Genomic DNA, 14,579 nt, shown 5'->3' with positions numbered 1-14,579 from the left:
GCATTTCTTTGTGGCGTCATGCCACCTACAAGGCCTGGGCGCCATAGTAGCATGCCGTTCACCCAGTATTGTTACACCTAGCACACTTCGCATCAAAGCCGTAACGAAAGTGCTATGAGCCTAGTTGCGGTTTTCTATAAGAGGTCTAACCTTGTTACCAGTTCACTATTTCACAATAACATCACAATAAAATGAACATGTAATTGATTTCTGCAAGGCCTTCGACAGTAAAGTGCGCTGAAATGCGGGCCAGGCAAACGCCACCTCACACGGCCGCAGGTTGCACGTGTGGCATGCCGCTCCGAGCCGTCGGTCACTCGAGCGGTAGATCTTCGGAGGATCTTGATGTTAACTTAATCACGTGACGTCTACTAGTAAACTGACGTAGCAACCTGTTTTACTTTATGTTGTTAATTCATGCCGGTCATCAGGTGCATGTCCTATCCTCCATACTTTCAATGCATTGATATATATTTGAAGAATTTACCAGGACTGCACTAATTTCTAATAAAAATGCATGTCGTGGCATAAAAAAAGGGACGCATAATTATCATTGGGGCTCTTCTGTAGACAGAAAAATTTTATGGAAAAATGTCTGTCCTGTGTAAGGGCTGCACCCCATCAAAACCACGGAAAAAAAGTGCGGCCCTTACACAAATATATATATGGTGCTCCTAGTTCCCACCGTAGCCAGTGATTACAGAGCAAGGGGAGTCCCCGCACTAGTGCAAATGCATATTGTTGTTATGGCGACAGCTTTTAGCTTGTTAATACATTACAATGCCCCTTGGCTAGGGGAAAAAAGAAAATTCTTGCCCCACATTTTCAGAATATTGGCTGTAGATTCCCGTCTCTTGCTCTTTGATCCTATGCTGCTCTTTGTGGATTTTTCAGGAATGGAGGCCGCTGCTACATTGACTGTAGCCCCAAGCGTATTGTGTATGTGGAATCAGGTGGAGGTGGACTGGGTGTTCCAGATGTGGAGGGTCCTGTGGAGGCCCGCCACTGCCTCTGGATCCTAACCAGCACTTCAGCCAGCAGTAACAACACACTCTCATTGTAAGCTCACCTGCTGCTTCTGCCCGCCTCACTGTCTCACTATCACTGGCTAGCACATGGAGGTGGTGCTCTATCTTTTTCTTTAAACGTTGCCGTCTTGTGGTCTCCTCACAGTATATCACATGGCTATATTGGTCAAACACAAACGACACTTCATTATTGCCATGCACATACCCTTGTTGCCTTTTTGTGCAAGGAAATGCATGTTTGTTTAAATTTATTGAAGAACGCTTTTCTTCTGTCAAGGTAGGTACATTATTTGTTATGCCTTGGCTGTTATTCTTTATTCTCACAGGAAAGAAGTGAGATGCATCTCAAAAAGTTTTTATTTCTGTTCAATAAATTATTGCAGTATACCAGACAAGCACTCTTTTTGTGAATCAGAGAAGACTTGACCAAAATAGATAGGAGGCCTTCTTTTAGTTTATGACAACAGTTCAAAGTGTCAAGGAATATAAATTCAATCCAGCAAAACAAAAATCTACTGGTATGTAGTTCAGTGCTTGCTGTATTTAAAGTTTAGCTTTGTAGGTAATTTTGTTTTTGTGAACACTGTATGGAGCGCTCACTGTACACGTATAATATGCACTCAGCTGTGCTCATCACCTTCAAAAAAACAATGAATAGCAAGCACAGCATAGCACACCACATTCTGATTTTGATTCTGCTTGTTTTTTTTTTATTTATTCATTTATTTGCATCAAGTAACAAATGCAGGCAGGTGCATCGAACTTGTGCAACAAAATAACCTCAGCGTTGCCAGTATGTACAGTCTTTGTCAAAAGTAACCAGGCTGCACGTTTTTCTTCTCAGTTGTATATTAAAGCTATTATGCCAGCCCTCAAGCTCTAAATCTCTGTATGGTAACAAGAACCCCTCTTCTCACCTTCAAAGAACTTTTCGATCTTAAGGGAAGCCGTGAGGGCGCTACTATACGAGTGAGAAGCAAACCATGCAGCCTGGTTACTTTTGACAAAGACTGTACTAAGTAACCAAGTTTAAGCATTTTTTCACCTGTATGTTACATGCAGTGATGTGATAGCTGCGCCAATTGCGCCGATGTGCGCCAAAAGGCAAAACCTGCTACATCCTGCTACATTTTTGTTATTCTGCGCCAAAGCTGCGCCAAACGCGTATTTTCACGTTCCGAAAGCAGTGCGAGGGGCAAGCAAAAGGTACAGAGAACGTTTGGCAGCTGAAGAAGAGCAGGCTGCCAAACGGCAGCGTGCCAATCTGCCCAAGATGACACCAAGTGATGCTGACAAAACCCTCAAGCTGGAAGTAGAAACAGCAAAGAAAATGCTGGTGAATGCAGAGCTGCTCATCAACAATGGCATAAAGACGAAGAATTTTGGTGATACTGAAAGTGGGCAGGCCTTGGTTGCTGAAGGGAAAACAAGGCTTTCAGCTGCTGTTGACAAAATGTCGCCTAAGACAGCCAACTAGGCAGTATTTTGCAGTTAAAGACTGAATGATGTTGCTCACAGAAAAAAGGCACAGAATAGGTCCACTTCTTTTTGATAGGCCAAGAAGCCGAAAAGTTGTGCTGTCGTGTACATAATTATTATTCAGTTCGAAACGTTGATAGTGTTTTTTTCATTGTTTTTCTGTAAGCTTGTGATCTGCATTCTAGTCATTTTTAAATAAAAGTTCCAGTGAATTCCTTGTTGTCCATTTATAACTGCTGTCCTATAGGGGCTTGGCGGCTATAACACAGGGCTGATCTATACTTGGTCGCATAAAAGATTACATGACACTGAAGTTTTAAAATTAGTTATTTGGGCCAACATATGATGTTTCACTATTGCCTCTAATTTAATTAAATTATTGCCAAAACCACGATCTGATTATGAGGCACGCCGTAGTTTGGGACTCCAGAATTTGACCACCTGGGGTTCTTTAATATGCACCTAAATCTGAGTACACGGGTGTTTTTGCATTTTGCTCGCATTGAAATGCCCCTAACATCCTATTGAACAGCACCTTCTTGTTCCAAAAGGTTTACTCCTTATTTTACTATTTTACTTCTCGCAAAGTCAATTTTTTCACTTGGCAATGAGCTTTGAGCTGCTCCAAAAGCTTGTTTCCCTGCTCCAAAATTCCCTTTTGGCTGCTCCAAAAAGCTGCTCCAAAATGGCTTCAGCCAATCACATCACTGTACATGCCTGCAAGAAGGCATGCAGGAAGTACAGTATACATGATGTCAAGATACATGTAAGAGCCATGTGTAGGGAGCCTGTGTGACTGGCATGTCTTACTGAGATGTAAGTAGGTCTGGATATCTCGGAAGAAGCAGTTAAAACAGTGTTTAACTTCAGGAGGAATTTTATGATTTCATCATTGAAGATAGAAGTTAACTATCAGTCCTGGCTTTTGCTTTAATTTAGACATGCTGAGGAGAGCCTGCACTGCCAGAGTATGGTAACCCAAAAATGTGGATGTTCTAATTTAATTTGTGTCACTGTAGCACTTGTTTTTGGACCCACTTTTCTGCTTATCGCAAGCCTTTCATGAAAATTGCAAAATTGAGCTTTTTGCAAAAATGAAGTCATTAGCAGTGGTCTGGTTTTAACAGTAGAAATTCTGACAATCGGTGCATGTTCTTTATTCCCTATTAAGGTCATTGTGGGGAACCAAGATTCAGAGGTGCTTGTTTATCTCCAGATAATTCTCTGCGTATAACCAATAAGCAGTGCTCGCTTAGGGTAGCAGAGGGGATTCCAAGGGAAGGAAACTGTGGCTAGGAGTGGCAGAGAGGGTCAGGGGAGAGAGAGGTGAGATCAGGGAATTTTGCTTGGCTAGGGTGGTTGCAGCTGGCATAGAACAGGGCTGAATAGAGACCTTGGTAGAAGTCTCCGTTCCTTAGTGGATACAGTTTTTCTTGTTGTTCGATGCCCACGCTCTGCCAGTGTGCTCGATGGTATCTGAAGTAAAACATCTTACAGTGAAACGAAGCGTCGGTAATTCTATCGTATGCACATTTATGAAACCACTACTTTACAATATTTTTTTAAACATGGATAAAGGTAGCATTTCTGAACAGTCTCGACAGGCTGTGTGCAGCTTTCGATTCGCCAGTACCCAAAGACAATGAAGGCGAGAGGGTCTTAGACCCCTCATAAATATTGGGGGGGGGGGGGTCTGAGACCCCCCCCCCCCCCCCCCCCGAGACCCCCCCTGACTTCAAACCCTGCTTGCAGTCGCTTGCATGCAAAATGGTCTAGCAAGGCATTTTGATGCCCAAAATGATGTTGCATGTGAGCTAAATCATGCCTTCTCTTTCTTTTTTTTTTTTTTAACCAGGCATCGAGGGGCTACCTTGGAGATAACACTGCTTCCGAACCTTAGGATTCCATGCCCTGAGAACCATGTGTATGTGTACTCAGGTGTCCCACCTTTTGTGCTCTCTGCTGTGCGTGGCAGTGAGGAGAGCGTGCTACTGGGAGCCTTTTGTGGGACCAATCTGACAGGTATGGTGCAGTTTGCTTGGGAACATAATTTTAGTGCTACGGTGCATAATAGATGGAGTTATGCCATTATAAAATCTTTATTACATTGCCATTCAGTCCCACCAGAATACGTGCTGTTACGTCTGCTTTGTTTGCTATCATATCACAACTGATCAAGCAAGGTCAGCAGAAATTGTTTTTGAACCCTCTATTATAAATTTCTTTGAAACACTGCATTACGACTAAAAAAAGTACCCTTGCTTCTCATGGTAAGCTTGAGGAATATATTGTGATGAGGCTACTTTACAACAGAAAAAAGTTAGATGTTAGCCAAACTTATGCCATACCAAATCCTGGCATCATATTTTTTGTGCATTTATGAGCTTTCTTTGTGCTTTTGCACTGTGTGCTCAGTAGGAATCAACTAGCTCTAGATGTGTTATTGAAATTTTACCTTCAATTTGCACTGCATGTAGTTGTGGGTGCTTTTCCATTTGACCGTCTTGTCAACCCTTTTCTTTGTCTTTAGCACCCATCACCCTAGTGTCGCCAACAGGCTGGCTGTCGGTGTACTTTCGACGTGGCCGCCTGCCTCAAGGATTCAGTGCCACTTTTCGCCGCCTGGACTGCCCCATCGCCTGCTTGTCTGAGCCACAGCGTGTGTGCAGCCCCAGTGGGGAGTGTGCATGTAGTCGTGGCTATGTGGGCAGCCACTGCCAGGTGGCCATCTGTCCCAACGAGTGTTCAGCCAGCCAGCACCATGGGCTTTGTGAAAAGGTGGGGTCATTGCTACCAGAGGTCAAATTTGTACCTAGCAGGCACAGCCAAAGGTACCAGGTGCTGCATGGGTCATGACATACAAAAGTGGTAACTTGTCATCTAGTGAATTTGGTCCAATTTCGCTTGTTGTACATGCCTGTCAATATGGGCATTCAAGGTTATAAGAAGACCACAAGTCCAAGTGCACTGCTTTTTTCACTTATCAGTAACAACCTTTGAGCTGTTTCTTGTGGCTTTTTTGTTGTTTTTAGAAGCAATGCTTTTTATCTGACAGCACTTTTACTATTAGTTCAACCAACTACAAGTCAATTAATTGCATTTTTACTTCTGAGAACTGTGATTTTGGTGTTGCTTTTGCCTCACGTGAAGACAGGGCATTTGAATGACATTGTGAAATTGTCGGTTCTCTTGTCAAACGTAATCATGCAGTGACTGTATTCAAATATTTATGGGGAGAAGAAAATTTCTGTACACAGACTTCTATGAGTAATTACTCCCTTATTACAGACTTCTATCACTTTGAAGTCAAGAATCGAAGTTTTCTTTACAATATCTGGCGATACACGAGGTATGTTCACTGTAGTGCTGTTCAACAGCCTTAGAAGGGAACATGAGTTTAGGATAGGCAACAAAGCATTGGAAGTGGTAAGGAAATACACCTACTTAGGACAGGTTTGGTTTGGTTTATGGGGTTTAACGTCCCAAAGCGACTAAGGCTATGAGAGACGCCGTAGTGGAGGGCTCCGGAAATTTCGACCACCTGGGGTTCTTTAAAGTGCATTGACATCGCACAGTACACGGGCCTCTAGAATTTCTCCTCCAAAGAAATTGAACCGCCGCGGCCGGGATCGAACCCGCGTCTTCCGGGTCAGCAGCCGAGCACCATAGCCACTGAGCCACCGCGGCGGCCCTACTTAGGACAGGTAGCGACCACAGATTCGGACCACAAGAGTGAAATAACTAAGAGAATAAGAATAGGGTGAAGTGCATTTGGTAGGTACTGCTCTCGGATCATGACTGGCAGTGTACTAGTATCTCTCAGAGAAAAGTTATATAACAGCTACATCTTTCCAGTACTCACCTATGGGGCAGAAACGTCGAGGCTAATGAGAAGGGTTAAAATGCCTAAATTGAGGACAAACGTGTTATTGTAATCTAAGTCAAGAGGAAGAAATGTTCATGGACAGGGCATGTAAATCGAAAGCAAGATAACTGGTAGTCGTTAAGGATAGTGAAGTGGATACCAAGAGACAGCAAGCATAGCAGGGGGCAGCAGAGAGGCAGGTAGGTGCATGAGATTAGGAAGTTTTCAGGGATAAGGTGGCCGCAGCTGGCACAGGACAGGGTTAATTGGAGGAACATGCGAGGGTAAAGATGATGGTGATGATGAACTTCAGTGCAGTTATGGTTCTGCATACCCAAAATTTCCAAACTTGTGGGGAACATGATGATGGAATGATATATTTAATCTATTCATTCAAGGGACATAAGGGATCTTTTCTGCATAATGAAAATTTAGTATACTATTGGCACCCAGAAAGTAATGCCCTTAAATTTTTTTTCTCTGGCACTGCTAGTTCAAAATTCATGAAATTCGCATGTAGTACTGCCACATCTCCCGGACATGTGCTGTTCTTTTGGTATGATCTCTGCCAACTCCTATGGCCTTATGCCAGTAAAACAGAAGCATGTGTGCCTTCCTTGTATACCATACATGACGCAAGCCAGCAGTCACTGAAACCAAGGAGCATAGAGGATCTTTTTTTTTAATTTGTGGTGTTCATCTGTGGGAGACCAAATAGGATAATTATTTTAAAGGTAATTGTTTAGAAGGCAGACGAAAAAATGACTACATGCCACCGGTGGGATCGGAACCCGTAACCTCCGAAATTCGCATCCGGTATTCTACCAACTGAGCTACGGTGATGTCTGTCCAATCTTCTGCTTCCGGGGGTACTTATGTGTAGTGTAAACAGATGGTCCTTGTGGCATAATCATGCTTTCGTTGAGTGAGTGATGGTCTCGTTCTCAAATCTTGACTTGTGGAGCGTATACTTTAGTGAGCTAGAAAGATGAGAATATGATGATGCCAAGTCAGTATACGGGGCACATAGGGAAGTACAGTCCAACAGTGCTGCTGGCATGGCAGCAGCACTGTTGTGACGAAAAAGAATGTATCGTAGATCTATTTCTACACTTCTTGAGGCTTTTATTCTCTTAGCCAAGCATCCAATAATATTCTGTTATAGCGCAGAACTTCTGCACACAGCGAGCAGACATTTGTGAATGTGACACCTGGAACTGCCTGTAGGAGATCAATCACAAGTTATCATTTGTAATGAGCGTCGGACACTGACCCCATAATTGTGGACTGGTATGGCAGCACCATCTGTGTGACTGTGGTGAAAACATAACCTCAATAATTTGGACTCGATTAATTATAAATCCCATATAATTCAAAGAATTTCTGTGGTCCTGTAATTTCTAATGTAAATTTGACCGGATAATTTGAAGCAATGGTGTGCACCAGCCTGGTTAATGCGAAGATCTAGGGTGCTATGCAAGAATGCTCGATCTGTTTTTTCTGGTGCACTGCTTCTTAATTATGGCAAACCAACTAGACCAGTCTTCCACTTTACTGAGCATGCAGAGTACAACACATGCTTCACTGCAACGCAACCATAGATACCAGTTTCAAAGTAATGTGCTCTAACCACGGTGGGCCGTGGTTAGAGGGTTAGGTTAGGTTGACCTTCCTCCAAAAAAACGACCGTTCTAAAGTTCGGGGCCGACCTGTATGTGGACCTGTGGGGTCTAAGGTAGTTTTGGATGAGCAGCAGGTATTAAGCTCCCTCTGCTGGTGCCCATTTCAGGTAGATGCGTCAGAAAAAGTCGTTAGTTCTTATGTAGATCGGTTTATAAAGAAATTTCGAATTACGCTCCATTTTCCAGGCCCATTCGCACTGGCAGTTGCTTCCTCGGCAGTACGAGGGCGAACTCGCGATTCCGACAATCTCCAGGTCATATGTCATGTTGGAATCCGTAAATACAGAACCATTTGCAGTTTGGTTTGCCACTATAGTCAATTGGGCCGCACGCAATTGCGGAGGCAGGGTGGAACATCACGTTGTTACTTTTGATCACCATTGGCTTCAGACTGCTGTCTCTGTCATTATGCATTTATGGCCTTTGAGTTGTGTGTGCTCCACAATGCCATCCTGTGGGAAACTACAAAACAAAATGCGGTGGCAGGGTGAAGCATGGAGGTGGAATGTGGAGGTGGTGAGGAGGGGTATGCATTGACTTATATTTGGAGTCAACTTTCTTTTTGGCGTGCAAGGGCTATGAGTTGAAGGGGTCGACTTTTACATGGAAATATATGGTAATTGCAAACTTCGTCAGATAAAACCAGCTCGTTCCCACAAATTTTTTTGCCCAGGTCCAGCTTTTTGCTTTGGTCAGTTAATTCGAATACAGGGGAAAAATTAGCGGCATTACTTTTGTGGCCACCCCTCTCACATCGCTGTTAAATATTTGTGTTCAACAGTGAAATCACTTTAGCTGTATAAATCAAATCTGCATCTTCTGTGTAGTTGTTTCAGCATATTAGCTGATTTTGAAGTGAAGTCAGTTTAGCATATACTGCACACATTTTTTAATAATACTGGACTTTTTTTATGCGTATTACCATTATGACTGGTCATATATCCTTGTGGGACATTTTTTTGTTTACTTTAAGTTACTATATACTGGTATGTTTGCCATTTCGGTGCAAATTGGTCACATTTTCTTTTTTCTTTAGTTTTTGTGTCAAAGCCCTGAGAGCTGCAAATGTTGGTCATCCTGTGGCTGCAGGGATACCGGCTCTGCCATTGTGGGGACCAGTATGGCGCTGCTGATTGTGGCCAAGCTCTGGTGCCAGGGCAGGTTTCATGGAGCCTGCTGTTTGAGCTAGAGCGGCTTACTGGGCAGGTCCAAGGAGGTGGCCTAGGGGGCACCTCTGAGCTGCCCCACTCACGCCTGGGCCACTCGCTGCTGTCTCTGGAGCCCAATCTCCTGTGGCTGTTTGGGGGCATGGACCCTGCCAGGGGTGACAGTGATGAACTCTATGTTTACGACCTTGACTTCGACCGCTGGAAGAAGGTGGGCATGTCACTGTTTTGCACTTTTCTCCTTTTATGGCTGGCCTAATAGATCCATATTTTACTGTTTCACTAGCTGACAAGTAGATCAGACTGCCATTATCGCTGACTAAGCATCAGTTCGTTGTAAAAAGGGACAAAAAAAATCTCACCGAATGGTTACAAGGGTGCAACATGAATGTTTCAGCATTAGCTGTGGTGGGAAATTAGAATTTATCTTCAGGTTTGTATGTTGTATTCTTCTATAAAGACTGCCCATCCAGTGCCGCTCGACTGTCCTATAGGACCTGCATAAGTGTACAAGGTGCTGCCTAAATGAGGTTTTTTTCCCAATTTGTTGTAAGTGTTACTTCATGATATATCATCGCATTTGGCTAAGCCAACTACTTAGGAGTTTGACTTACCATATTTACTCGATTCTAACGTGCACCGGTTTTTCAGAATCAGAAAAAAAAAAAGTGCAATGACTTTAATAATGACTTCAATTATAGCATGCACCAGATTTTCATGCCTTCGAACCGGAAATCATCTCATTTTCAGAAAATTGTAATCAAGCATATATAACCAATTTTGAATTGTATTCCCCCCCTATGTAATACCCGAAAGGGCCCTTAGGGTAAATAAATGAAATGAAAGTACCTGCTGGCCTTGAACTTCATCCACGTTAGGCCTTTCTGCCTCGCCAGATGTGGCCGCCAATCACGCATATAAGTTTCAGGAACACAAAACACACGTGAGGTTGCATGATTGCCACTTGCCTCCATACACAAGATGACCTTATATTAAAGCTTTAGCTTTTCTTAGCTCATTCCTTTGCGCCTTCATCAGCATCTGCAGTGCAGACCTTGGCAGCACGCTGAGATAATATGTTCCGATAACATCATGGCGCTTTTATCTTTCGAAGGGAGCTCCAGCAGCTCTGAGGAGCTTAGTGAACTTGGCAGAGTGTCAAGACGCTGTGCACCCCAGACTGAGAGTTTCAGCGGTGGTTGTGCGCTCGGCGTGAGGCTGCCTGGCTGCATCAGTGTGTGCTTAGAAAACTTCCACACACAATGTCACCCCCTTTTTTTTTCCACCCAGTGTCACAGTGAGCTCACTGCGTCTTCTGAACTGACGTCTTAGTGTAGGCTAAAACTCAGGATGGCTCCTTGTTGACAGGACACCTCAGTTGCTCATGAAGCCTATCGGTAATCATACTGCGATAGGCTACACATAGGCTAGGTAGGCAATATCAGTAATATCAGTGCACAAAAAATACTAAGCCACCATTTTGTGACGTTGATGGCAATAGGCATTGCTGGTGTAGTTTCAGTTTTGTATTCGATTCTAATGCGCGTGTCATTTTTAGGGGATTTTTTTTTTTTTAAGTGTGCATTAGAATCAAATAAATACGGTATCACTACAGTAATGACGTTGCGTAGCATACAGCATGTGCATTTAGTGGAACATTGCATTGATTCAGCTATATGTTTTAGTTAACTGAATAGAAATAAAGCAAGGAAACTTGGAAAATTCAAGGAATAAACAAATATATTAATAGGCACTTGTGACTACCTGTAGATTATGGTCCTAATATGGATAGGTGCAATCTTTTCAAGTGTCATTGTCATGACCTGAGTGCAGTGATTAACCTGTGGTTGATATAAGCTAGATAATACCAGGTGAGCATATCTGTTATATTCATTAACATCTGAATTAGAAGCTATTGTAAGCCTCAAAATCCCATTACTTTGTCACTGTAACTGTGATAGAAGAGGCACAGGAACCTTTTTTCAGTGTCCAGGGTGTCTGGTTTCTTGCGTTTCAGCTGAACGTGTCACGTGAGGTGGGCCAGGCTCCCACAGCTCGTCGCTTCCATGGTGCTGCAATGGTAGCTGGCAGCATGTACATCTTCGGTGGTCTTAATGCAACGGGCGTTCTTGGTGACTTCTGGAAATTTGCCACGGACTTTTACACCTGGACTCGCGTTCCGGTAAGTGGGAGCGGAACCACTGGATTTCAGCTGATAATCTCACTTGAGGTGTTAGTCACATTAGTTAAGTAACCTGGCCTGCCAGTGCATGGTAACCCTTGTTAACTCGAAGATGTAGAATTGGTGAAAAGATTCTAGATGAACGGAATTTCGAAATAAGCAAAGCACCAAATTTCTCAGTACATTTATTGTGCATTATAAAACTTCAAGCTTTTTACCCTAGCGTTATTTTGCAACACAAACTCCACTATACAATCAGAGCTCTCAATATCGCTGACCAATTTTTCAGACTCAGCTGAACTTGAGAGATGGTCTGAAAAATCAGACAGCTCGAAAATCTGCTAACTAAAAAATGAAAATACTCTATGGTGAGAAAAACCAGCATGAAAAATCACGAATTCTGCCATTTCTAAAGATATGTGTGCTAGTGATAATAATAGAAAATTGCAAATTGTGTTATTTCCAAGGGTACGCTTGCTGGTGATGATATTAGCATGTATTTGAGTTCGAGTTGTGCCTTCGTCTTGGCCACATGTGTGCCACGAATGCATCACAACAGACACAGCTCGCTGCCTGACATACGATGCGAGGGCAGAGTTTGTTTCCCCTCCCCTCCTTTCCCCAACGCGTCCCCCTAGCACCCCACACGCCAGAGTAGCGCTGGGCTGGAGGGTAGCTATGCCTGCACGCCGCTGTCTCTAGCCTGGCTGTGACCTGGATTAGTGGCATGGCGGTGTCGTTTATGCAGCAGTGGATGCGGCTGCTGTCCCATTATCAATGCGATCGGCTATCCAGGATTGCGCATCTTTTGTAAATTAGGCCGGTGGGAACACTTGTAATTAACTTGAGTGTCTGCAATGAATTATAGAAGTTGTCAAGCCTATCCAAGCCAATCCGCCCAATTGAATCTGTCTGAATTAAAGATGGCACTCCCCCCAGCGGCAACAACGGCGAACACTCAACCGTTTACGTCAGTGATGCTCGCTGGCATCTATGTTCTTCTTTCCTTCTTTCCTTCCCCTATTCCAGAGCACTCTTCTAGTGACTTCCGTTTCTCAGTGGCCTGTGCCACTTTATTTCCACATTGATAGCCACCCTCTCCTCTGCCCATGCGCACCGCATGGCCTTAGGGTCATCGAAAAGTTGGTGTCTCCTAGCAGCTTGCAAGTCTGGTGGTGTAGCTCAGCATAGATGTTTGAAGAAGCAGCGAGAAAAAAGTTACAATATATTCGTACCTTTGCTCCGAATACAATGCGAGATGCTTTCTAAAACCAGCAAACTACGAAGAAAAACTCACTACAGTAGAACCCCGCTGTTACGTTCCTCACTGCTGCGTTTTCCCGGCTGTTACGTCGTTTTCTTCGGGTCCCGGCATAGCTTCCATAGGATCCAATGTATTGGGAACCCCGCTGTTACGTCGTAGTCGAGGAAACGATCCCGCACGATACGTCGCAACCGGGCTCCCCGAACCCAACCGGGCAATGCGCGCCAACCGGGCAATGCGCGCCAACCGGCATTTTGATTTTTGACGAGTCTTGGCCAGGCTTGGCTACGGAACTGGCTGCAAGAAGCCGCACGCGAGTTGGAGAGGCCGCCACTAGATGGCTATCTGCCTCGCACGCCGAACGCCGCGATCTTTATCGTGGGAGGTGGTGAGGAGGAGGCGTGCAGCTGTGGTCGCTTATCAGCGCGTCTTTTCTTTCACTCTTTCTTTTTATCTTTTAACTCTCCTCTGTCTGCAAGTGACAGCGGTGGTGGCTCGGCTGGAGCCAGTCGGCAGGGCCCGTGCAATTTCCTTTTCATCCTTCTCAGTCGCAACAACATCTTTATTGTGCTTTGATGGCGTGATAGCGTTGAGTAAGCGGAAGGGGCTTTCCCTTGAGGAAAAGCTGGACGTACTAAACGCAGTCGACAGGCAGCCAGGGCGACTTACGCGGAGCAGCGCGGCGAGCAGCCTACGAACATTTCAGTGCTTGACGCTGTGCACAACATCGCTTCAGCGTGGACTGCAGTGAGTGCGTGAACTGCACAGCACTGCTGCGTGCGTGCGGTGTGGCCGCACCGCAAAGCGACGCTGACAGCAATGCGGCCTTTGCTATTGAGAAACGCGTTGTTCTTTCCAGCGAGCGAAAGAAACTGCAATCCACCATTCTCGATTTTTTAAAGTCCTAGGGTCAATTTGCGGAAATTAATTGTTTCAAGTCAAAGCTGCACTGTTTTCATTAATTTTCGGTGCTTTCCTCACTGTTGCGTTTTCCCGGCTGTTACGTTTTTTTTTTCCCGGTCCGGTGAAAAACGTATGAACGGGGTTCTACTGTATATATTTGTGTAAATACGGAATGCGAAATCGTCGTCATGCTGAGATTTCCTAGCACGAAAAGAAGCGGAGATTGTTGGAATTAATTCTGAGCTCTCCGCCACAGTGAGCCTCGTAGTCCACAATGTAGATTTGGCGCATAAAAATCTAGCTACTCTTAAATGCTCAAAACCTTTATAGATGGGCGGATATGAGGGTATGAATAAATGAGAAAGTGTGAGCTAAGGCAGTAAATGAGTTTGTGATAGATCAGATTAATGATTGAGTGAATGAATGACTAGGCTTCTTGTTTGAGTCATTGTAACATGCTGATCTCTGCACATGTGTACATGCCTAGTGAACTCATTAATAGGCATGAATATGAGACTGCTGTGTCTGCAATCTAATTATGTAATCTTTTTGTGTGTATTTGTGCCACATTTGCCAGACAACCCCAGATGTGCCAGCCTTGGCAGGTCTCACACTGACCAATGTGGACAATCAGCAGCTGGTGCTCATTGGAGGGTTTTCTCCAGAGTATGGGTTCCAGGACAAAACGCTTGCCTACAGCATTGAGGCAATGGACTGGCGAGTCCTCAACACCACGGGCACTGTTCCCATTGGTAGGCAGCCAATTTACCATTTTGGAAAGAGATCTGGTTTGCAACTTTTAATAATCCTTTCCTATCATTTCTAATGAAGAGATTTTTGGATGCATTGAAGAAGTATTGAGCTTTTTAAAAAAAAAAGTGCTTTTGAACATTTCATTCATATTCATTGTTGGAACTTATCTTAAGACACACAATGGTTGTATGTCCGCTATTTTGGAGCTTGGGTAATAAATAAAATTGTGGCAACTGTTTGTTTATTGATGACTTCCT

The 14,579-nt window shown here is 44.1% G+C and overlaps 1 protein-coding gene across 2 annotated transcripts in view; it reads left to right on the top strand.

Annotated features, from left to right (window-relative positions):
- The window catches only part of Megf8 (multiple EGF like domains 8), a 139,793-nt gene that overhangs the window by 52,183 nt on the left and 73,031 nt on the right, over window positions 1-14,579 (top strand). For both annotated transcript variants that reach the window (XM_089581048.1, XM_089581046.1), the window contains exons 18-23: window positions 895-1,059; window positions 4,363-4,529; window positions 5,038-5,285; window positions 9,144-9,431; window positions 11,238-11,402; window positions 14,147-14,321. In XM_089581048.1, coding sequence (XP_089437174.1) covers window positions 895-1,059; window positions 4,363-4,529; window positions 5,038-5,285; window positions 9,144-9,431; window positions 11,238-11,402; window positions 14,147-14,321 — 1,208 coding nt within the window. The remainder of the gene's footprint in view (window positions 1-894; window positions 1,060-4,362; window positions 4,530-5,037; window positions 5,286-9,143; window positions 9,432-11,237; window positions 11,403-14,146; window positions 14,322-14,579) is intronic.

The sequence above is a fragment of the Amblyomma mixtum genome, chromosome 3 (assembly GCF_055824585.1).
Source record: "Amblyomma mixtum isolate Tamu chromosome 3, ASM5582458v1, whole genome shotgun sequence".
Lineage (NCBI taxonomy): Eukaryota > Metazoa > Arthropoda > Arachnida > Ixodida > Ixodidae > Amblyomma > Amblyomma mixtum.
The sequence above is the reverse complement of the archived record's forward strand: the minus strand, read 5'-3'. Positions and strand labels throughout refer to the sequence as shown.